At 40.5% G+C, this 24,915-nt stretch overlaps 1 protein-coding gene across 1 annotated transcript; it reads right to left on the reverse strand.

Moving 5' to 3' along the window:
* Positions 1-478: 478 nt before the first annotated feature.
* Positions 479-24,050, reverse strand: LOC114571590 (leukemia inhibitory factor receptor). Its single transcript, XM_028602635.1, has 18 exons — positions 23,897-24,050; positions 23,575-23,778; positions 17,591-17,742; positions 17,330-17,480; positions 16,931-17,203; positions 16,699-16,822; positions 12,518-12,660; positions 12,261-12,406; positions 12,011-12,164; positions 11,852-11,913; positions 9,423-9,645; positions 8,074-8,253; positions 7,896-7,997; positions 6,393-6,557; positions 5,150-5,278; positions 4,913-5,006; positions 4,720-4,771; positions 479-1,995 (listed from the first exon to the last, which is right to left on the reverse strand). Exons 2-18 carry the CDS (start codon positions 23,666-23,668, stop codon positions 1,510-1,512), a joined length of 2,730 nt encoding a protein of 909 aa, XP_028458436.1. The 5' UTR covers positions 23,669-23,778; positions 23,897-24,050; the 3' UTR covers positions 479-1,509.
* Positions 24,051-24,915: the final 865 nt, after the last annotated feature.

Raw genomic sequence — 24,915 nt, forward strand, 5'->3', positions numbered from 1 at the left:
GCTGTTTGTTAAGGATGGAAGCTTGGGGTGCGTCGCTAAGGTCTAATTGAACGGAGGAATTATGTTATTCTTCGGTAGCCTGAGTAACGTTAACCGTTGTTCATGTGAAATCTCAAAGACAGCCTGATGCTTTGTTTATAGACTATTTGTGGCTGGCTGTTTGCTATTTATCTATTCCTGTTGATAAAGTATAACAGGGTAAATCCTGTAGTGCATACACTTGTAGCTGTTATGTATCTTTGTAAGTTATTGTAAGTCGCAATGTTTTTGTCGTTTACCAGCAACTTACTGGTGAAATAAGTCATTGTTATAAGTTATTGTAATTAGATTATTAATCAATCATTTAATTTTTACCATATGGCCTTAGCAATAAACAAGCCGTTCTTTAATGTCGTCTTGTGCTCCTTTTTTTATATTTCATATTATATATATATATATATATATATATATATATATATATATATTTATTTCGGTTCAGGTTCCAGTTCAGGTACCGGTTCAGGCATGGTTTAGGCACCGGCACGGTTTTAAAAGTATAATTTTAGCACCAGTATTGGAAAAAACACAAACGATACCCAACCCTAGTCTAGATACCCCCACACAGTCCTGGGAAGAGGTCCAATCAGCCACATGAATTAAAAACACCAGTGTGGGTGTTCAGGGCCTTTAGTATGCTTTTACACCAAGACAAGCGATCCGGCGATTTGTCGCAGGGTAGTCTGGTGGGGGGGGGTGTCAGTGAAACGGCCTATTTGTGTGACGTTCTGTTGTGTTCTTGAATCCCACAACAAAACACAAAATATTTCACAGTTACTATTTTCTGTCAGATCGTTTATAGATTTCGACTTTTCCGACCGAACTTGAAGGCAGATTCTGTTTTGTATCATGTGTGTTAGAATGCTAACATTTGCTAATCAGCACTAAACACAAAGTATAGCTGATGCTGATGGGAATGTCAATAGTGTTGCAGGTATTTCGTCATGAAGTAATGAAGAAATTAAAATTGTTACCTGATGATGGCGCTAGATGAAAAGTAATCAAAGTTGTAATGAAGAAATTAAAATTGTTACCTGATGATGGCGCTAGATGAAAAGTCATCAAAGTTGTTATAACTCGTTCTCTGGGATCATGCATGTCCGTAACAAATTTCATGGCAATCCATACAATAGTTGTCGACATTTTTCAATGAAAACCAACAATGTCTACCTCATGGTGGCTCTACGTGAGGGGTGAAGGGATCACCGAAGTCAGTAGGATTTAGCGACAAGGGACCTTGAATGTCTGAATTTCAGAGCAATCCACCCACTAGTTGAGCTATTTCAGTATAGAGCTGAGTGGTGGACATGAAGATATTTCCATTCCTAGAGATTGCTAAAACTTTGCTTAAAACGTTGAATTGTGTAAATGCATACACATAATAAAAATTATGTGTTTCACTAAATCCATGTTAAATTTCAGTTTTCTGGCTACCCTACTTATAACATACCATACCGGCATTGCATGCAGAAGCTATCTGGAAGATGACTGTGGTAACAATATGTAAGTGGAGACACAGGACATAGGACTGTCTGGATCTTCTTCGGTCTGGTTTGTAGTGAAGGTTTCCGTGTGATCATGAGGCTGGTATCCATCGGAGCTTCTCTCTAAAGACGTTGCCTCCTGAAGCTCAGGACAGAAGTTGGACTGCTGATTCCCAGGCTGCATTATCAGGTTGTATGACGCGTTAGGAAATTCCCTTCTAAATGGAGAAGATGGTAACCCTGGCTGAGATGGGATGGCTGTAGATGGTAAAGTGAGGGGTGGTGGGGTGAACTTTTTCAGGGGCTGGTTGTAGTAACCCTTTGGAGTTTGTGAAAAAACAAATGGCATGTTCTCCTGGCTGACAAAACCATTTATTGGTGCTCCTGCTCTACAATACAGTTCCGGAACATCCGTGATATCTGCTTCACTATAGTGACACTGATCCACCTGAAAATGACGACATCCATGTTCACCCTGGAAAAACAAACAAAATAACCCCACATTAATTTAAAGATGGGTGGTAGCTGGGTGTGAAAAAATGCAAATAATAGTTTGGCATGTACTTGATCATAAACCGAAGTAAAAATTTTGACATGATGACGGCGCTAAAGGAAAAGTTAAAGTGCTCATGTTATGCTCATTTTCAGGTTCATAATTGTATTTAGAGGTTGTACCAGTTTAAGTTTATGTGGTTTAATTTTCAGAAAACACCATATATTTGTTATACTGCACATTGCTGCAGCTCCTCTTTTCACCCTGTGTGTTGAGCTCTCTGTTTTAGCTACAAAGTAAGACATCTTACTTGTGTACTATCTTTGTTGGGAGTCGCACATGCGCATTAAGTACTGCTAGCTTGTCAGTTCCAGAGTATGAGGGTGTGCCATGCTAGCAGCTAGGCGAGCATTATAACGTGTGTTACAAAGTGACCACGTTTATCTCTGAAGTAAAGGCTGGACTACAATAGAGCTGTTTGGAGCAGTTTGTGAACAGTGTTTTCTGTTGGAGATGGTAAGTCCCTTTGGGGGGGACTTTGGGCTTTTTCACTTTGTAAACCTATAACATGCACCAAAAGATATATAACACAATAAAGGAAAGGGAAAAAGCCAAAAAGCATAATATGAGCACTTTAAATGATCACCAAAATTGTTAGAATCCATTCTGAGGGGGACAAACCACAAATGTCATCACGACAGTGTTAATTTTGCAGCTATTTTACATTTAGTCTTTAGACAGAAAATGCTTAGCCTATTAGTCTAGATTAAGTCAAATTTCAGTCATTTTTATCCTTCAGTTTTGCTAGCTTTAGTTGATGACAATCAAACATAGTCCAGTGTTAGTTGACAAAAAGTCATTACATTTTAGTAAAATTTTTCTCATTACTTTTAGTCAAAATGTTTAACAGTTAATCTAGTCACGCTAAAATGATCATTTTGTAATTTTAGTCCAATCTATCTCATCATTATATGACGAAAAACACAAGTGCCAACCAACAACTTTATCTTCACTTCACCATAACAGACACTTGACTGTCCTGCTGTTCATACGGACATGTGAACTAACCACCAGCGTTGCTCACTTTAAAAAAGTAATTAGTTACAGTTAAAAATTACTTCTCCCAAAAAGTAATTGAGTTAGTAACTCAGTTACCACATTGTAAAAGTAATTAGTTACTCAGCAAAGTAACTGTGACGTTATTTTTCCTGGGCATAGCGTGCATGTTACATAAACATTTGTGCCATAAATTTCAATGAGCGAGAAGTAGTGCCGGTACTTCCAGTTCGAGAACGCTACCTTTGAATGTCCCTGGCTCGTCGCCATTGTCGCTGTCTTGTGTTTAGTGGTAGTCAGAGCGTGCAGTGAGACAGCGTGAGCAGGGCATCCACCCACCCAGCCAATCATCATCGCATTTGCAACAGTGTCATCCCCCCCCCCACTACTCTCTCCAGACAGCTGGTGTGTAGCCAAAGCCTGACACCTCGCGCTTCATTCAACCTAACTGTAGTAACGCGCCACTTTACATTCTCAGTAACGATACCGGTGTTGCAATGATGGGAAAAGTAATTAATTAGATTACTCCGTTACTGAAAAAATAACGCCGTTAGTAATGCCGTTATACTTAAACGCCGTTACTCCCAACACTGCTAACTACAGATACTTGCCTCGTTTATGGACTCACGCGCCTCTGCAGAATAACACACTGATGTATGAAACTGCCAATCAGATTAATTTACTTATTATTTGAAGGTGCTGGAACACAGCCAACTTTAATCCCTGGTTGAATTTGTAAGAATGCAGCTTTGCAGTTAGGCTACTCTGAGTCCTCCTGGCAGTGTACATTAGCTAAAGTGGGTCAGTCGCACCTTACCGGTCTATTATGAAAGCCAATCTGCACTGCTTAGCATGCAAAACCGCAGACTTTATGCATTATAGTAGCACAATTGTCCGGAATGAGCCGGAGGTGTGTTGAAGAAATAAATTTTTTTAAACTAAATTTGTTTTTTCGACATTACATGTATATGTCTATGTATATGTCGTTACAGTTTTTGTTTAATGACTGTGGCAACTCGTCAAAAAACAAAGTCGTTGATGGATGTATTTCGTGAAAATTATTGTTAACGAAATAACACTGCCTCATGATGGTGCTAGTGATAAAATCAAGTTGTACTAAATCTCGAGGCAATCCATTCAACAGTTGTCAGTTCAACAGTTGTTGAGATATTTCAGTCCGGGCCAAAGTGGTGGACCAACAGTCTGGCCTTTCCATCCATAAAGCCACACCGCTAGCATGGCTAAAGAGAATGTTTAAAATAAAGGAATCAGAAAGAGAGATATCCTGACTTTAAGTCTCTAATATCCAAAAACGCTGGATCCCACTCACAATGCCACTCAATGGCAACTGTCATTAGACCACCCCTGCCTTTTAAATCCCTTTAAATCCCTTCCAAACTTCTTTATTCTTTAATTTAATTCTTTAATCTTTAGTTTCTTATACAGGCTTGGTCAAAAAATTGGAAGTCTTATGCCTGATTAGAGCTAATGCTGATGACATCACTATAACAGGCTTGTTTTCTCAGACTTTAGAAAGCCACATAAGACAACAGTTTTCTGAGTTTGAGTAGTACTCCTCATAACAAGTAAACTGATATATTAATGTGTGAAATTAGTGGAGTACCCCTTTTAATGGTTGTGAGGACCTACCGTTGATGTCAACACTGGCTTTGGGATTGGAGGATAGACCGTCTCTTTGATACTGTTGGATGTAAGAATGCATGGAAATAAGTCACACAGGTATGGCAACATCATGCAGTCATTCAAATAGAACCATCAGAGTTACCATTAGAGACAACAATTGAGCTAATTGCACAGAAAATGAATGTGTTGACTTGCTTACCATGTCCAGTGTCTGTAGCAAACAATAGTGATGAGGGAAAGGAGACCAAAAACAGCGGCCAGGAAAATGAAGACCGTCCCTATCAAGTTATCAGCTGTGGAGTTAAAAGCCCAGATGAGAAACAGAAGTTGATCAGATAAAGTAATAAATTCAAGATTTGATTGTGTTTCCATAAGTCAATTAATTTGTACACAACAAGTAAAAATAGTGATCTGAAATGGAAAAGAAGTAATATACTCAGTAAATTCAAGGTGGCAGTGATGGATGTAGCGCCACATTCTCCAACTGCTGTCCGTGCCTTTACTGTAAATATGTAGGAACCGTTTTTAAGGTTTCTTGCTGTCAGGCTAGTGGCTTCAGGATTGTCTAAACCAAACAAAAGAGATTGTCATTAGTAATAAACATCCTGAAGAACCATCAAGGTCACAATTTAACACTATAGAGGGCTTTCCAATTATTAAAGTCATAAGGTCTGCATTACATATAAACGTAACGCATCAGGTCCCCCTATTTAACATTTACTACATAAGCAGCTATAACAACTGGCAACTTCCACATAATGTATAATGTACACTCACCTAAAGGATTATTACTATACATTTCTAAAGAATGCTTCCAGCACCTCGTTGAATCAATGACACAAAGAATTAAGGCAGTTCTGAAGGCGAAAGGGATCCCCCACACCATTACACCACCACCACCAGCAGCCTGCCCAGTGGTAACAAGGCATGACGGATCCATGTTCTCATTCTGTTTACGCCAAATTCTGACTCTACCATCTGAATGTCTCAACAGAAATTGAGACTCATCAGACCAGGCAACATTTGTACAGTCTTCAACTGTCCAATTTTGGTGCGCTTGTGCAAATTGTAGCCTCATTCTCCTATTTTTAGTGGAGATGAGTGGTACCTGGTGGGGTCTTCTGTTGGTGTAGCCCATCCGCCTCAAGGTTGTGCGTGTTGTGGCTTCACAAATGCTTTGCTGCATACCTCGGTTGTAACGAGTGGTTATTTGAGTTAAAGTTGATCTTCTACCAGCTGGAATCACTCTGCTCATTCTCTTCTGACCTCTAGCATCAACAAGGCATTTTCGCCCCCCAGGACCTCAGCATACTGGATGTTTTTCCTTTTTCAGACCATTCTTTGTAAACCCTAGAAATGTGCATGAAAATCCCAGTAACTGAGCAGATTGTGAAATACTCAGACCAGCCCGTCTGGCACCAACAACCATGCCACGCTCAAAGTTGCTTAGATCACCTTTCTTTCCCATTCTGACATTCAGTTTGGAGTTCAGGAGATTGTCTAGACCTGGACCACACCCCTAAATGCATTGAAGCAGTTGCCATGTGACTGATTGATTAGATAATTTAATTAATGTGAAATTCAACAGGTGTTCCTAATAATCCTTTAGGTGAGTGTATGTGAATGTAACCCTGGTTCTCTGTGGACTTTCATCAGAAAATAACAGGGTGTCACAATACCTGTACTGAAGTTGATGACTTTGTTGTTGTTGTTGTCCAAACAATACAGGACATAGCCTTGGATGAAAGCAGTCTGCTCTCTTAGAGATATAGGCTCCCAGGATACCTCGTAATCCCAATCCTGCTGTTGCCCCTTGACTGATTTAAACAGGCTGTCTTGTATTTCTGTCAATAGAAAGTGCTATTGTAGTAATAGTCACTCATATAGACACATATCTGTATACTTATATATAATTCATACCTTGCACTCTGTATATACTGTAGCATGTTATTTATTCATACTGTAGCACTTTTAATAGTGCAAATAAATTGCCTTTTTGAGGGACTTATCATATTCAAAAACTCACCAAAATTGGCGGTCGCATCAAGTTTGGGGAAAATGTATGTATTTTAAGGGTTTTTGGAAATAGGTTTTTGGAAAAAGTCATATACAGGAAGTAGGCCCAAAACTATAGGTGCTATACTTTAAGGAACTACTCAGAGATTTCATCCGATCAACTTCAAATTTGGTCTGTGTCATCTAAAGACCGCAACGATGAAAAGTTATGAAAAGCAAAAAATTTCGTCCAACGGTGTGGGCGTGGCGTGGCGGCCATTTTGAGCATTTATTGATGAACAAAGAAGTTGTTGTAACTTTAGTGTACGTTGTCATGTCTGCCCGTAATTTCAAGATTGACAAGAGTCCAGGCCTGAGGACACCTACAGGCCAAAATTTACTTTTGGTCATAGCGCCCCCTGCTGGAAACAGGAAATCAGCCTTAAATGACAAACATCATCCGATTTAGTTGATTTAGTTTATTTAAGTAGGTATACTTGTGATACTGAGCTGCCCCCTATACTTTAACCACGCCCCCCTTTATGGCTTTTGAACTTTTTAAGGTACAGTCTTGTGTGAGGTGTCATTGAACTCAGCAGAGAGTTCCTTTTTGATTGGTGATGGTTTGAGCCACCCCCTATGCTCTAGCCACGCCCCTTTTTATAACTAACGACCCGTTTGATGTAAACTATTGTGTGAAGTATCATTGAACTCAGCAGAGAGTTCCGTTTTCACTGGTCATGGATTGGCCCGCCCCCTATGATTGAGCCACGCCCCCTTTCACAGCTAATGAACTGTATGACGTAGAGTCTTGTGTGAGGTATCATTGAACTCAGCAGAGAGTTCCCTTTCCATTGGTGATGATTTGCAGTGTCTGAGTGCTGCGCAAATGCAAATCACAAGGAGTGGCATCCGCCAGTAACACCGGCGTGCAAGGAGGTGTGAGGGCCCATCCATCGCTGCTTGCAGCTTTAATTTAATTTGTTATTTAATCACTGATTAAGCACTTCTGGTTCAACTACATTTGCTCTGTACTTGTGACATGTGCAATGACAATAAAGTTGAATCTAATTTAAAAAAAAACGTAACATAGGTGAAACACTATTGGACAAAGTGCTTTTTTATTGCACGGACAGATTTATTAAGCTAAAAGTACTCCACAGAAATATCAAACATTTCAATCTTACTTTTCTCTCTGACATAGCCCTCTCTTCTTTGTAGTAGCACTGGAGCTCCCCGGGTGCAGGCATATACTGACAAAGTGTATCTCAGTCCATCTTTGAAGTTTTCTAGAGTGGAGAAACAAAAGGATGTAACACAAATAAATGTAATGTAACTGTTTTCTGGGCAAATGATAATACTTACTTGAAAATATACTGGCATTAGTCTGATTGGGAGGCACTTTCAGCCACTCCACAGTGCAATTTCCTAAGGTAGGACACCAGTCCACTATGTAGCCACAGCTGGCTGTTGGACTGGCAGACCAGGACAGGTTGAAGCTACCGTTGCTGCCAATGATCGAAGAAGTGTTCACTTTGGTTCCGTCTGAAAATAAAGACTTTGGAAGTTAGGACTGAAATAGATATATAGCTGCAATTAGGGTAGTGCAGTGGTTAGTCACTTCACAGCATAAGGGAATAGAATTTAAAACCCACTAGCTGGCTTGCCCCCCTCTTTGCATGTTCTCCCCATGTTAGTGTAAGTTTTGTCCCACAGTCTAAAGAATCCAATTGTGACTCTAAATTGCTCGAATGAATGGGAGCGTGAATGGTTGTCTATCTTCTGAAAAAGGGATTGGCTGTCAATTTTCCGTCCCTCCAGGACCTGTACGCTTCCAGGACCCTGAGGCGGGCAGAAAAGATCGTGGCTGATCCCGCTCACCCCGGACACAAATTTTTTTGAACCTCTAACCTTCTGGCAGGAGGCTGCGGACCTTCAGGACCAAAACCTCACAGTTTCTTCCCGTCTGCATCTCATGTCTCTTATTTGATATCTCCTCTCTCCTCGGCTGAACCGGAAGTTGTTCTGTCCCTCCTTCGTGAAGGCCATCTCAAAGCTCTTATTTCTGCCCCGAGGAGGGATCACAGAGGAGGGATCACGAGGAGACATAAGGAAGGAAACACGAGAGCAGCCTTCCCGGAAGCCGTGCAGCTCAAAGGGTTGCAAACTGCGGATTAATTCACGTGAAGATTTGTTTCTGTATTAATTGCTTATTTCCTGTTAATCTGTTTAATGTTTATGTATGCACCATCCACAAAGGCACATTCATTGTACGTGTTACCTACTTGGCAATATGTCATTTTCTGATTCTGATTCTCTACATGTGAGCCCTGTGATAGTCTGTACCCCGCCTCTCGCCCAATATTAGCTGGGATTATTAGCTCTATAGATGAGCTCTATCTCATCAAAAATCTCTCCTAAACCCACTGTACACTACCTGGCTAACAGGACACAGACACAGTTAGAGACTAGCTGGTGAACACAATGGAGCATCAGAAGCTACAGAGCCAGATACAGAGCAAATCAGAGCAGAAAGGAGATTAAATATTAGATTTACATTCGCTGGGTAGTCAGACACAGAAATTATGCGTATAATGCTCTGCGTCTGCAGAGTTTGTAAAAGGGAACTGTTCAATAATAAATCGGCATTTTCAGAATCCGAAAAAAAAAATCAATGAATGTAGGTTTAAATCTGAATTATGTTAGCTTCATACCTGGATTAGAGCTGGGGATGGTGATGGTTGATGGGGATGAACTGCCGTTTATATTCCTAGCTGTAACTGTGACGATATGCCCGACAGTGGTGTCCAGACTGAGGACAAGACTGTAATTGTTGGGAGCCACTTTGGTCCTATTTTGTCGCTCTCTCTGAGTGGTCTTGGTCCAGGTCACTTCATAGTCTTCAATGTGTCCATGACTCTGGTTGGCCAGTGGCATCTGCAGAGAAGTAACATCAGGACTTTAGCTTAACTGCCAAAGCACACGCATGGAGATCAAGCCCACATCAACACCACTTCTAATAAGGCCCCCTTTATAAAGTTTATAATAAAAATAGCTCAGATCAAGCAATCTGATTGGTTCATAGCCGTTATATAATAACCACATACAGTGGCTATAATTCAAGTTCTTTTACACGATAAGTATCACTCGGCAGAAAAAAACATTGAACTAACAAACTGAGGGCCTGATTTACTAACACTGTCGCAGTTTGCGCTGCGTCTGTTTATGCGAGTTTGGTAATATCGCACGCTATGCTTCCACATTTTGCGTAGTATTTATCAACCCTGACACCCATCAGGCAATCAGCGTCTTTCTCCGCCCATTATACCGTAAATTGCGCTGTAGCGAAGCGGTACTTGTGCTACGATACGGCTGAGTGCAGACTGTGATATTCCCACTGCTGATGCTATGACTGTTTGAAATGATCCTGATGCCAATATTTGTAATGTAGCGAGGAGTTTAACAACTGCTGGAATGGGATGTGAACGCTGAGTGGGAGATTCAATTTCATCTTTGATTTCTTCCAGTAACTCTAATATTGCACGGCTGCTCGATCTGTAACGCTAAATGATGTTGTGTTCACTGACAAAGTGTGATTCTTATGTTAAAAGCATTTTCAGCCTCGCCTATGTCTTCGTCTTGCTCAAATTACTGTTGCCATTTCACCAGCGGCATAAAGGTCTACGAGGAAACTCGATTGCGGCTGGTTTAGACCTGCTTTTAATAGGCGGAGAATTTTCCCCGCAGAATAGAGACGCGCTCTTACTGGCAGTCTTTGTAAATACCACGGAATATATAATTAGGTGCACTTTGCGCTTATCCTCCCACCTTTTTGGGTGGAACTCCCACTTTCCCCACGACCCTCCCACGAACGCATATTGAAAGCGCAACTTGTCTCTTCTCGCTCATGTGGCAGACAATCTGCGATTTTAACCAAGTGCGCCCTGTTTGAAAATAGCCCGCATCGGTTACGTCCGTCTTTGCGACCAATTAGCGCCTGGAAACAGGCGCAAACGGCTTGATAAATCTAGCCCTGAGTGACAAGCTGGTGCCACAGAGGGAAGCTGTTTATCTGCACACACTGCCATGACACAGAGCTGGTTTCAAATCAGCCAAGTATCCCTTTAAGTGGATGCTACATTTAGAATATTTTAATAAATCATTGACTAATGCTTTACAGAAGAGATCTTCAACAGGGGGTCCAGGACCCGAAGGGGGGCCTCAAAATTATAATTTTTTTAAAATGTTCTTTTTTTTCAAAAACTAAAACGTCTTAACATGAATCCAACATATTATAAGCAAATATAAATCCGCCTATTTGTGAAAATAGTCACTAAGGTAGCCATCCACAAATACAGTCCAAAGATTCACTGTATATGTTTAACATTAAAACATGATATATAAAATCATGCCAACAAGTTTTATTTTAATAGCTTAGTGTTCTATGCACTAAAAGGTATGTTTAAAGGCTTTTGGCCTAATATGCAATTTGATTTTATATAACATATGTAGTAGGGGGTCCCTGATCTTTTCTCTCTCAGTTAAGCAATCCTTGGCTTAAAAAACGTTGAAGACCCCTGCTCTAAAGATTAGTTTTAAGCCGTTCATTGGAATAACTTTTGCTGCCATGGTGTGAAAGGGTTAGTGAGTCATTAATGAAGTCATTAATTAAGGGTAATGTGTCTCACTTTCTAACAAGCCATCATGTCTGCAGGTATTAGTAAGTCATTAATAATCACTTGCACAGCAAAAGTCAGTGAGTCTTCTGAAAATAAAAAATGTGAATGTGTTAATACTAACATTTTTCAACAATCCATTCAGTCTTTAACTGTAAATATCAATACGTTGTTAATTAATAGATTTTGGTTCCACTACGCTGCAGCTCTTTTCCAGAAGGTCAGAGGTCAAATTAGCGTGGTCCTCCTGATGAACTGAGGAGCTAAAAAGACAAGCGTCCTGCTGGAGGAGGGTAAGCAGAGAACCAGAGAGTTTTCACATCCTGGCAACCCAAAATGTTTTCTCATTAACGGATTAGTCAATGTTTACTACCAACCAACCAACCAAGTAAAGCAATTCATTACAACTGATAAAGCTTTTATGAGGAGCAGTTTATTAGAAAGTGGTGCCCACTCATCTGACCTACCTTCCAGATGGTTATAATTTGGTTGTCCATCACCTGCATCCACACATCAAGAGCATCTGGAACTATAGGACAAAGAGACAATCAGTGCCCAGAAAAAGATGGAAACCATATCTGTTCAATTACCATTATTGACTAAAAGTTTTTACTTTTGTTTCTTACCATCACCCTTTGTATGGAAGTTGACATTTGTGCTCCAGCTGCTCCATTTCCAGAAATGTTGTGCTGTTCTGCATCGTATTCCCACATTATATGTCCAATTTGGTATCAGATCATTCAAAACTGCAAAATTAAGACCAACTCCAAAGTGTTCACTCTGGGAACACAAGTACAAGAATGATGTTAGTATAGTTCAGAAAAGGATCCAACTTTAAAAGTCTTGCTAATAATGTGTCTTTTTATGTCAACTCACTATGGTGTTTTCACCGTGGTTAATAATGTTCACTTGGCATATTAAACTGAGATTATAGTACTGTTGCACCGTCCACTTCCAGTCCAGGCTGACATTTCTGGCATTCACACTCAAAACTGTCACTCCCTCAGGAGGGAACATGTGCACTGAAACAAAAGACAAACAACAATCAGCTGTATTTAATGATTAAAAAGTGATGTCAATCACCAAATAAGCATTTTTCCACACAGAAATGCTAATATTTTAAAAAGGTATACCTCTTTCAGTCAGGTCTGCAGTGTCGGAAAGCTTCACCTCGCCCAAAGGATTACTTGCTGTTAACGTCCAGTTTCTCACGCGAGCATCAACTCGCACTTCTTGAGAGCATCTTGTCTCAGGCCACTTTGCACAGATTTTCGGACTGAAATACAAATGTCAAGAGAGTCTAACTTTTTCGTTTGATACATAATAAAATGCTCAAAGGGAAAATTTGCCAACTTTTTTGTGGATGTCCAATCAGTTATGATGATAAATGTAGTTGATTAAAGCAATACATTTCTCAGTGCATGCTATATTGATGGAGAAAGCTGCAGTTTGTAGCTATAAAATCTGTTGTTCTTCCTACATCTAGCACCGACATTTGACATGACAGTAGACCTTACTCCACAGACCTGTTGGCAATGGCTTGAATGACACTCATTAATAAATAATGAATGTATAAATAATAAAAATAAATAAAATAAACTTACAAACTTTCAAAAAAAATGTAGTACTGCATTTAACCCATCCTAAGTATTAGGAGCAGTGGACAGATATACATACAGCGTCTGGGGAGCAACTTTGGGTTCAGTGTCTTGGCCGGAGGAGCCTGGGAGTGATCCGCCAACCTTGTGGTTATGGGGGCGACCATTCTACCTCTGAGCTTTATAGCTTTAAACATAATTTGTTCTTATCAGGGTTTCGCTGTGTGTACTCCAAGTTAGATAGTAAATGCTGGAAACATATTCTTTGTACATTTTTACCATCATCCACCAAAGCAAACGAAAGAAAGTCTCCTTGCATTTACATTTTCGTCAAAACTCGCCATTTTCAGCGTGTAACAGTAGCTTGCTAGCTTTGAAGTTGTTGTTTTTGTGAAGGGGCAAAGTGGGACATCCCGGGCTTTGCCATTGTCAGGCTTATCCTAGCAATGTTCTTCCCTTGATCCAGACTTACATGACAGTGATGTGTTGGAGGCAAGGAAGAATTATATGCTATTTCGGCTTGGATTTCGCCTCTGAGCTGCTGAGAGCAAACACCAACTGGTGGCAACTTTGCTTACATTGCTAACCGTAACACTCCAATGCCAACAGAAACGGAATCATTCTGCAGCAATGAATGTCAATGTGGGCAATTTCTGTTGGATGCTGTCTCCAATGCCAAGCGAGCTTGTGTGTGCATTGCATGAAAGTTTTACTCCTCACTTAGACAGAGGTGGGCTGGAGACCTTCAGGATCATGGGTTAGGATTATCCCGAAGATAAAAAGGAAAAGACCACCAAGACCAGCAGGTCCGAGAGTGCAGATGAGTGAGTATTTTTGTCACCTGATGCATTTTGTAAGCTATTTTGTTAAGTTGCGTCTTAGCGAAATGCTGAGTGAATTTAAGTTGGGCTTTTATTGTGAAAGGTATAAACAGTAGTACTGAAGCTGTAATGCGCTGAAATATGGAGGTGCCATTGTCAGTGTAGAAAATAATATAAAGTTGCCGCCTTGGTTTAAAACTTGTTTGGATTTCTGAGCCTCTGTGTTTTTATTTGATTACCTGCATTAATTATAGGCGCAATTTATAACCCTTGACTACACAGTGTTTTATCTGGGCATAAGTAGCTAGCGCGCAATGCATCAGGCACATGTAGCCACTGCTGGCACAGCTCTGCGAGCAGGAGAACTCAGCTTTCTCATTCAATATAGCATGCACTGAGGAATTATTGCTTACATTGACTACTCTTACCATCAACACTGATTGGACATCTATATAAAAGGTGGCACTTTTGTTTCCAACAACATAAACAGGCAACCAGGACTACACTTCCAATATGGAAGTAAAGAAAGGCTATACATTTTAAATGTGTAAGCAAATAAGATCTTATTCCATCCATTAGATTGGATTTAGTCTCACTTTGCCAGACCTTCCTCCATCCACAAAGCATTCTGGGATTGGAGAAAAACGTTCTCTCGTTTATTGGCATTTCTTTGCACCAATCACAATCGTCATGGACGTTGCTAAGTGCTGCACGGAGCCCCGGTGCTGCTGGAAAATAGCCTCGGGAAGGAACTTGTTTTGGTGGAACATGCCTATGTTCAAAAGTTGTTTTAGTCGAGCAACAGAAAACTCAGATTGGACAGATAGTCTACCTAGCTGTCCGGATTTACCCTGCAGAGATTGGACGAACAGTTAACCATAGTCAGTAAATCCACCGGAATTTTGAAGTCCAACACAAAAAGAAGCGTTAGATAATGGAAATCCGGTCAAAAAAGGACATATGGCGGAATTCCCAGCGGCACCGGGGAATTCCCGGAAGTGGAAAGTCGTGGATATAGACTAGATTAGACCCTGATGACATTGGGCAACATTACAGAGGGTAAATTCAAGCTGTACAATTTGAAATTATTCCTTGTAGCTTACTAACTAAATTTTGAGTTTCCAAGGTTTTTCTCATCAGAACTTCTCTTTCTTGGATCACGTGACTGACAAACTGAAAATTGTGATTGGACAGTATAACATTAGTAGCAACAGCAATAACACCTGAATCTCCAATTAAACCGTGCACTATGAGTCTGACAATGTTTTCAGAGTGCAACAATAAATCGGAGTAGTACTCTTTGAAGTATTTAAGTAAGGGTTAATGCCCGACGAGGTGTCCATTGTCAGCTATTAATGAATGCCTCGCCATCGTCCAGTAATACCTTACAATGGACACCTCGAAGGGCATAAACCCGCTTATACCATGGTCACTTGCCAAATATATATTTTTCTTAAACATTAATTCATATTTTAATTTTAAAGTTTTTCCAAACGATTCTCCGTTTCCCTGGTTACGCCTGGTAGGGTCTGAATATACTTGGAAAAATCATTCCCATCCCATAAGGTTCTTATGCAATGCAAACATTATTCCCTGTTCCAGGAAATAGAACGGACCTTAGATACGACTTGCAACGGGAGATATTTATATAGTACGTTCAGCTTGTAGAACCCTTTGTCGGTACACGATCCGTTCTGCCTGCACGATTCATTCTGCCTGCACGATCCGTTCTGCACATGCGTGATCCGTTCTGCACATGCGCAAAATGTTCGCAGATGCGCTGTTGTACGAAGATTTACGACACTGCACGATCTGTTCCACGATTCCGGTCGAGAGCCAAGCTAACGCTAGTTTAGCTAACAGCTAATTCGGCTAACCGCTAGCTGAGACAGTATGTAATAACTTTAAAAGACCCTCAAAATAAAACTCGAAAATAAACGTTAACATATATAACAGCTGTTACGTCAGTTCTACTTTACTTGTGCTCATTTAAAATACAATCACTCAATATTTGTCTTTATTGTTATTACTGTAAAGTCTTAATTTAGCTGTAGCCTGCTTTTCCCATTAAGTTTGACTTAACGTTATTTTAGACTGAATCTAGCTGTCAGCTAGCGGTTAGCCAAATTAGCTGTTAGCTAAACTAACGTTAGCTTCCCGGTGGAGACTAGCCATAGGCTAGCGTGGAACAGATCGTACAGGTCATATCCTCGGTAAAACAGGATTATCTTGCGCATGCACAGAATGGATCGTGCAGGCAGAACGGATCGTCTACCGACACCCTTCAGCTCAGCTACGAGCCAGAAAGCTAACGCTATGCTAGCAAGATTCAAAGTCAATAACATTGTGTATACAGTTGGCAATCAGTAACAAAATTTGACAGTATGTTTAACATCAAGACAAGCTGTCATTGTCCCCAAAACAATATAACAACTTTTATGAACAATTTCATCCGCGATGTGTAACGTTAGCCTACTGTCTGCTGCAGCCTGAAGCAGCGACCTGAACAGTGAACGGGATGTGAAATAATGTTATTCGCTGTGAAACAATGTCAGTTCAGAGGGGCACTGTAACTTACTTCTCACAGCGTGCGTTAGCGCCATCTTGTGGTGTTAAGAGGACGAGGCACTGAAGGAGCACAGTGTTGGAAATAACAGATTCACATTTCCTATTTGTTTTAATGTAGCGCATTCATTTATGACACTAAACAGTCAGTTTCACTGGAACTCCTTTAGTAGGTGTCCTATAACACTTTTTCATGGACACCCTGCAGCCAATCAGAATTGAGTATTCACCCAGACGATGGTATAATAGTTAATAAGATTCAAATCCCTTACAGCCTTGTTTGCTTCCGTCCTCCAACCTGTGACTACATCCTGTTTAGTTTTATTATACCTTCCAAGTAGATGATACTCTGTTATATTCTTAGAGGGTAGGCTTGAGTCTTTATCCGTCCAGTAGCAATCGACTGATTGCAGATCTCGGGTTTCACATTGAAGGTCCATGACATTAGGTGGGTCTGAGTGACGGCAGGTATTAAAAAAAAAAAAGAACAGCCAGCAATTATTAACAAGACGTAGGCCAATTTAAGACTCCAAAATTGAGCACAATACTAAGTCATACTTACAGCCAATATAAGCACAAGCCCCATATACAACATCAGGAATCAGTTCACATTTTACATCAGTGCAACTGTATTTTGATGCCTGGTTCAGGTGGACGGTCAAGGCATAAGTCTGATTGCTGATCCTGGTAGTGTTCATATCAGCACTACTATACTCAGGCAGAGACATTTTGCCAAAAACTTCCCCCGCAGGCAGAACGCAGCAGAAGGTGGCTGTACTGCCAACCTGGAAGAGCTTGTCCTTTGGATAAACCTGTGCTTTTGATGTTTCATGCCCTGCAAAAGCATAATAACAGGACATTATAAGCATCTGATGCAGCGCCATGACTTTCAAACGTGTAATAATGACAGCTTGAATGTTTTGATTATCAAAACATGGAGGTAAGTTAAATGAATATTAACCAGGACGAGTCTCTTGTTTCCATTGGCTTGTGTGGTTTTTGTATCGGGACCTGAGCCTCACTGAATGGGAAGCACACTCCAATGCCAAATATGACGTCCAGTTCCAGGAGTGAGTAGATCCTATCTGGTCAGGTGCCACAGCAACTTCATCCTAAAACATTTCCATAACCAAATCAGAGGTGTGTTTGTTTGGCTCCTCCAGAAGCTGAGGTTATTGTCATGGAAATCAGCAATGTTGATGTAATGCAAATGAACACTTACATAATGTTCTTTCTTGTCCGCTATGAGAACTTCCAGCTCATAGATCAGCACATCCTGTACTGCAGAGCATGAAGGCGTGTCTTCCCATGTTAACAGGATCATCTGATCGGAGCCGGTTAGTTTCAGATTCTGAGCTCCACAATGCAGGACACCTGAGGAAAATAATCATAGTGCATTTTACAGCACCGTCCTTATCACATCGCTACAAAAAGTAATGCACTGTAATTTGTATGTATTCCATGTATTTGATGCTGTATACACCACATTGACTGCTTATTTATAAGAGTCAATTCATGTCCACGAGTCCATGTCCTCACGAAAACACATGACTTTCACCCACCAAACGGGGGAACAAGGGTGTTTGTGTCCAGGGAGTACAACTGGAGACAGTTGTTTTAACCCAAACCACAATCGTTTTTCTAATCTTAGCTAGTCGTTTTGGTGCCTAAACTTAACTGTCATCGCCGCATGAAGGTAACTTTTTGTCAAGTAAACTTAAAGGTGTGGGCACACGGCCCGTGGATCGTTGCCATGCCAGGCATATGTCTTGTGTTTGGCAACACAAGCCCATGGCTCAGCAGCCTGCCTGTAACGAGACACGGCTGGCAGCCACTGATTACCGCCTCCAGCTGCCTCTCGTTTGCCCTCGTCAGGCCAGCACAAAAGGAGCCACACAAACAACAGCAGGTCAGTCTGTGTTTGCCACTGAAGCTAACCACTGCTTTGCGTCTCTACACCCAGGAATCCCATAACCCAAGCAAAGGACGACTGGAGCTGGATGAATCTCCGCTGGAGTCCAAGGTCTCCTGTCCTCTCCTTGCTGAACTTCACCAGTGAGCTCCCTGCTGCACCTTACCTACCCAGCAGAATTCCCCCAAGGCCTACCCTAACCCTGCTCACTAGCCACGCCACAAGGGAGCTACACTGCTGCACTCATTCTTTTGTCGTATTAAGAACAAATAAAGCGCCCCCAGTGGGCTTTTCACTGCAATCGATTCTGGTCCATTCTTGTCCCGCCACCAAGGGTACTATTAGTCAGCATTTTTTTGTGTATATGTGAACACTAAAAAGGGACTTAGACCCCTCTGAAGCGAACCATACTCAGAACACCTACTCGGGAAGCCTTTGAGGTATAGTTCCCAGGGGCACCACATTGTCTTAATACGGGCCTGGGGTGATCCCTATGTTTTATGACCAATTACCTGCAAAACTAATTATATTTCCATTATACCCTTTTCAGACAACAGATGTCCAACTGCCTCTAACTGTTAGCATTGACAACAGTCTGCAGTTTACTTCCATACACTTCACTGATAAACCTGAACATTAATTTGCAAATGTTAGCATGCTAACATTGAGATGAGGACAAATCTACTATTATCTAGCTTATATTCTGGAGGAAAAACACATGCATCTTGCGGTGTTTTCTGGGTTTGTGGTGTTCAGGCACTGGCGACTGGGGACGCAGAAAGGGAACAAGCAACCACAGTTATGGGGATTTACGTGATCCGAAGAGATGGGGATCAGGAGCCTGAGGACATTGGTGTTGTGATTGAAGGCATCAAAGTCCTGAGCAACTTGGGCAGTGTCATCATGGGCTTTGTCATGCTTTTCGGGCTCATTTATGCCCATGATCTGAGTTTTCCAGACAACCTCAAAAATATCTTCGTTTTTTCAGAAGATCATAATGAATTTGGATGGGCACAAGCTGAATGCAAAGATACAACAGCTGAAAAATCAAGTTGTTTGCGTAAGAGAACAAAACCATATGACAATCTACCTTGATGGAGGGTTTAAGAGTTTAAAGTTTGCCCATTTCACCTCTCCATCATCATATATTGACTCTATCTCCTTGGTGCAATTCATCTTTACTTATTTGATTTCATGACTCTCTAGATGGATTGAAATTGATCTAACAGCAGCTCAACATGCTGAATTTTACTTTGATTGTGAGTGGCCAGAACTCGTTTTTTGTTTTGTTTGCTGTTGCAAGTGACATTTACGTGAAGTTATATTTAAATGACTTCCTTGCTGGTTATAATCACTCAGAATATTTTGTGATTCTTTTTTTCTTTTGTTAGTCTTAACAGTGGTCCACAACACTTGTTTCTGTTACCACCTATGATAACACACCAACCACCAAGGTAGGGAATTTTGTATTTGCCATAGCCTATTGATGCCAATTGCAGAAAATGTTGCCTTTATGTAATGGTAGTTCACGGCAAGCAACTACAATACTCTTATCCAAATACAGAGTTTTTGCAGTGCATTCTATCCAGCTATAGTGTCTTTGTTGTTGAGATTTGGGATAGCTGGGCATTCATTATGTACCAGTATACTGTTAATTCAAGTTACTTAAAAAAGGTAATATCTTGATATTTTTATTTAAAGATGCCCTCCAGACATTATTGGTGTTAAGACGCATACAAATCTGCTTGGAACAATAATTTCTGTCTTGTTATTTTTTTGTACGCAGAAAAAGTATACTTTTCACATGTAAATCCTTAAAAGGGGAATTTACTCCTACCTCATTAGAATTTCCAGAATCTATGAATATGCACATTTCTAAAGTTTTACTGCTGGACGCAAAATGTCCAGTGGTGCAGTAACATGCACGTGCCTATGGTCCCCCAGTGGTTAGAAATGGCGATAGGTATAAACTGAGCCCTGGGTATCCTGCTCAGCCTTTGAGAAAATGTAAGCTCAGATGGGCAGATCTGGAATCTGCCCCTTATGACTTCATAAGGGGCAAGGTTACCTCCCCTTTTCTCTGTGTGACAGGGTGGGGTTTTCCCCTCCCCCTTACCGGTACACGGGAGTGCGCATCAGCATACCTGGGGTTCAATCCACTTGATTGAGAGAGGTGGGGACATTACTTAAGCCTGCGCATAGACTTGTTCTGTTTCTCTGTCTTCTCCCGTGGGTCTGTGGAGTCGTGTCTTGACTGGCGTGCAACACGTTGTTGTTAGGGCGCTCTTTCATCTATATAAAGGGAGTGTGAGATATTGCCTGAGAAAAGGTCTTCTCTGATCGGAGGGGACAGAGACAACAATGCAGTGTTTTGCAAGCGCGACATATGTGGCACAAAGTATGGAAATGGCCTTGGCTCTCACAACTCCTTAAGTCGGCAGAAGATTGGGAACAACATATTCAAATCCAACAATAGCAGCTTGTCTCTTTTGACCTGAGAATGGGAGAAGCCGAGGTAACATTTTCATACAGTGTGTTACATATCGTTAGGAGCCGGCTGGAGCCAGAAGATCTGGACTGGATCCAAACTGATGACAGCATCGCCAGAAGATGGGACAGAAATGGATAAATAGAGAGTATCTTAACTTAGTCGGCATCAGATGCTGGGGGAATCTTTGTCTGTTTGCTAGGTGAAAGATAGACCTGTATTGAAGTATCTGATCCGTGTACACGTAATTGTAGATTGCAATATCATTCTTCACTAAACGAATCCTGAGTCTTATTCCTCTGATCTACCAGTAAACAAACACTATTCAGGGTGTAGTGACCATAGAATTGGAGTCAGATCAAGTCTGGCCTTTTTAGGGCCAGACCGGTCATCGGTATAAAATCCTTCAACGGCCTGTCCAGGACCGATAAGGTCTCTTCTGGATTAAATACTGCTTCCTCGCTACGGTTGGTTATGAACTATACACATCAGGCTACCCTGGGTGGCTGTTTTAGGTAACTAACCTAAGCTTTTGAAAATCCAGATAACTAGTAGGCTACTGACCTTTGGGTACAGCCTAAGGTTGACATTACAAATATTGTTTTATGTAAATACTGTATATTAATTGTTGTACATATTGCTGGTGTTAAGTTTGGTTGATTTTGCTTGCTTTAACTATGCATGGTGGTTTATTGATTTGAATTGTGTTTTGTTTTCCAATATCCATGACATACTTTTTAATAGAAAAGAGGTTGCTATTTTAAAAATATATAAAAATAATATTTCTATAATTAGGGCCCGAGCGCTGACGGCGGCGAAGGCCCTATTGAAACTGAAGGAATTATTATTTTCTGCAAATGAATTGCCTTTTTGAGAGGCTTAACATATTCAAAAACTCTCCAAAATTGGCGGTCGCATCAAGTCTGGTGAACATTTACGTATTTTAAGGGTTTCGGGAAGAGGCGCACAAAAATGGCTCGCTAGTGCCCACTACAAAGTTAAAGAAATTGAGCCCCTGCAGTGCGTTTAACGTAGACTCACGAAACCTAGTACACATATGTAACATGTCCAGATGTACAAAAACCGTCATTGGAGCCATACCCTAAACCCAACAGGAAGTCCTCCATTTTGATTTCAAAGTTCGAAATTAGTGCGATTTTGGCCATTTCCACGTGTCGTACTTAACAAACTCCTCCTAGAGATTTCATCCGATCAACTTCAAACTCGGTCTGTACCATCTTAAGAAGTTAAAGATGAAAAGTTGTTAAAAGACAAACTTTTCGTCATAGGGCGTGGCCTTGGCGGGACGTCCATTTTGTGCGTTTCGCCATCAAAACAGGAAGTGGGTGTAACTCGAGAGTACATTGTCCAACTGGCTCAAAACTTTTCAGGATTCATAAGAGTCCAACTCTGAGGACAAATAAAGGCCGATATTTACTTAAAGTCATAGCGCCCCCTAGTGGCAACAAGAAGTGGGCCTAAAAGTCAAGGTGCTATACTTTAACGAACTCCTCCTAGAGATTTCATCCGATGGACTTCAAACTTGGTCTATACCATCCCAACACCTTAAGGATGAAAAGTTATAAAAAGAAAAACTTTTCGTCAGACGGTGTGGGCGTGGCGTGGTGGCCATTTTGCGCATTTAGCGATGTGCGAATGAAATTGTTGTAACTTGAGTGTACGTTGTCGTATCTGCCCGAAATTTCTCATAATTGACAAGGGTCCATGCCTGAGGACACCTACAGGCCAAAATTGACTTTTGGTCATAGCATAGCTGGCAACAGGAAATCTGCCTTATATGACAAACATCATCCGATTTACATGAAACTTCAGATACAGTATTAGGGGACCACTAAGGTCTATATAAAAGAGACTTCAGATACAGTATTAGGGGACCACTAAGGTCTATATAAAAGAGACTTCAGATACAGTATTAGGGGACCACTAAGGTCTATATAAAAGAGACTTCAGATACAGTATTAGGGGACCACTAAGGTCTATATAAACGAGACTTCAGATACAGTATTAGGGGACCACTAAGGTCTATATAAAAGAGACTTCACATACAGTATTAGGGGACCACTAAGGTCTATATAAAAGAGACTTCAGATACAATATTAGGGGACCACTAAGGTCTATATAAAAGAGACTTCAGATACAGTATTAGGGGACCACTAAGGTCTATATAAAAGACTTCAGATACAGTATTAGGGGACCACTAAGGTCTATATAAAAGAGACTTCAGATACAGTATTAGGGGACCACTAAGGTCTATATAAAAGCATCAAAAGAGCACCATGTCATAGGACCTTTAAATATACCGCAGGCTATCTATTCATATTGCCAATAGCATGCCAGTACATGTTATGAAAACATTTTGAAAAATTACTATTAGAACCAAAATTTGGGTTTAAACAATTCTAATATAATCACAGTAAATAGGCTGCATAATACATCCATGATCTACAGTAAATGTAAAGTATAGAGACCATTGTCTTCTTTAAAATACAATGTAATTTGCATTTTAAATTTGCATGGAAATATGGCATATTCTTATACTATTCATACAGTATAGTCTCAGCTGTAAAGCATATCTAATGCCGTTATTCCTAGCAGTGGATATGACAAATGCCTTTGGTGTGGGAGACCGGGGTTCGATTCCCACTGCAATACATCAACCAATGTGTCCCTGAGCAAGACACTTAACCCCTAGTTGCTCCAGAGGTGTGTTACCTCTGACATATATAGCAATTGTAAGTCGCTTTGGATAAGTGTCAGCTAAATGACATGTAAAAGACGCACTCACCACTTTCTTGGCCATTTCCATCTTGTGTGCTCTTGCCGAACAGTGAGACCAGTAATAACCATGGGATCATCATAATCCCCTTTACAAGGACCATTTGGGATCAGCTGTTATTCCTTTAATGTAAACTTGTCAGCAAGCCCTCATTGATTTAGTGCTGTCATCATAGACAAGACATCAGAAACATCCACTTACTACACTTGATACCTGTTAAAAAAAGGATTAGCAAAAAGAATTATCAGTTCATTCAGTGCCAAAATAATAAAGAAAGGGACTATTCTTGACTCCTGAGGCATTTTTATAAGGATTCATTTAAAATACTTACATGAGGATGTCTGACTGGTTGTCATGGATCTTGCATACGGAATGAATTTAATGTGAAGGCAATAAGGGGTAAGAGTAAAACTGAAAGAGTTACAGTGTCAAGTTACACCCTGCAAGAAACACTCCCTTTAAAAGTAGCCAATGGTACAGCCTTGGAAATCCATTTGCTGTTTGAGCTCATAGTTATTGTGAAATCCATGTGGGCTTCAATGCAGGAAGTGGAGAGGCTGCCTTTTGGTAATCGTGACTCACGGTGGCCAGATCAGACATGCCTTACATGCACTCAGAATATTTGGATTCTTAAGAAATTACTTTACTAAACAATTGTTTCAGTATCTGAGTGTGGCAGGCCTTTATCAAGACAAGTAAGAAAAGTCCTCTTTATTTGTTAGGATTTTTTCTCATAGGTCACAGTTTCAGCTGTACTCTGGAGAGAAAATCAGGAACTGTACAACTTTGTTTTGCTTGGACGGTGATCCAGACTAAGCAAAACACATGTCCACGCTGAGAACTGAAGCTCTTTTTTGAAAATACCAAAGTCAGAACCTTTTCTTTCAAGTGCACTTAAACATGTTCCTTAATATATATAGTCACTCTGGTAAGCTGTACAAGAGGAAAGAAAGTAAGAATAGAAGAGGAAGCTGAGGTCACTGAATTACAAAAGAGCAACAAGATGTTTACATTTCAAGGAAAAGTTATCAGAATTAGTATAACCACATTTCACAATAGACAGTATATTCATTATTCATCTTTTGTAACGGGCTCTACCAAACTTCATTAAAATCCACAGTTTTGTAATTTAAAATCAAACAGGCACTTGAACTATTATCCTAGTTACTGTATATCACCATCTGAACTAACATTAGAAATAGACAGATTAGGTTTCTGTCTAGAGCTATGAAAGAGATAACGAGGAACTAGTTAAAACCAAACAACCTTCATTTAACAACTGGAAAACAGCTTTATTTAAATAGAAATAATGACCTATAGAATCAGAGATCAGGAAGAATTTACATTAAA

Source organism: Perca flavescens, chromosome 16 (assembly GCF_004354835.1).
Source record: "Perca flavescens isolate YP-PL-M2 chromosome 16, PFLA_1.0, whole genome shotgun sequence".
Taxonomy (NCBI): domain Eukaryota; kingdom Metazoa; phylum Chordata; class Actinopteri; order Perciformes; family Percidae; genus Perca; species Perca flavescens.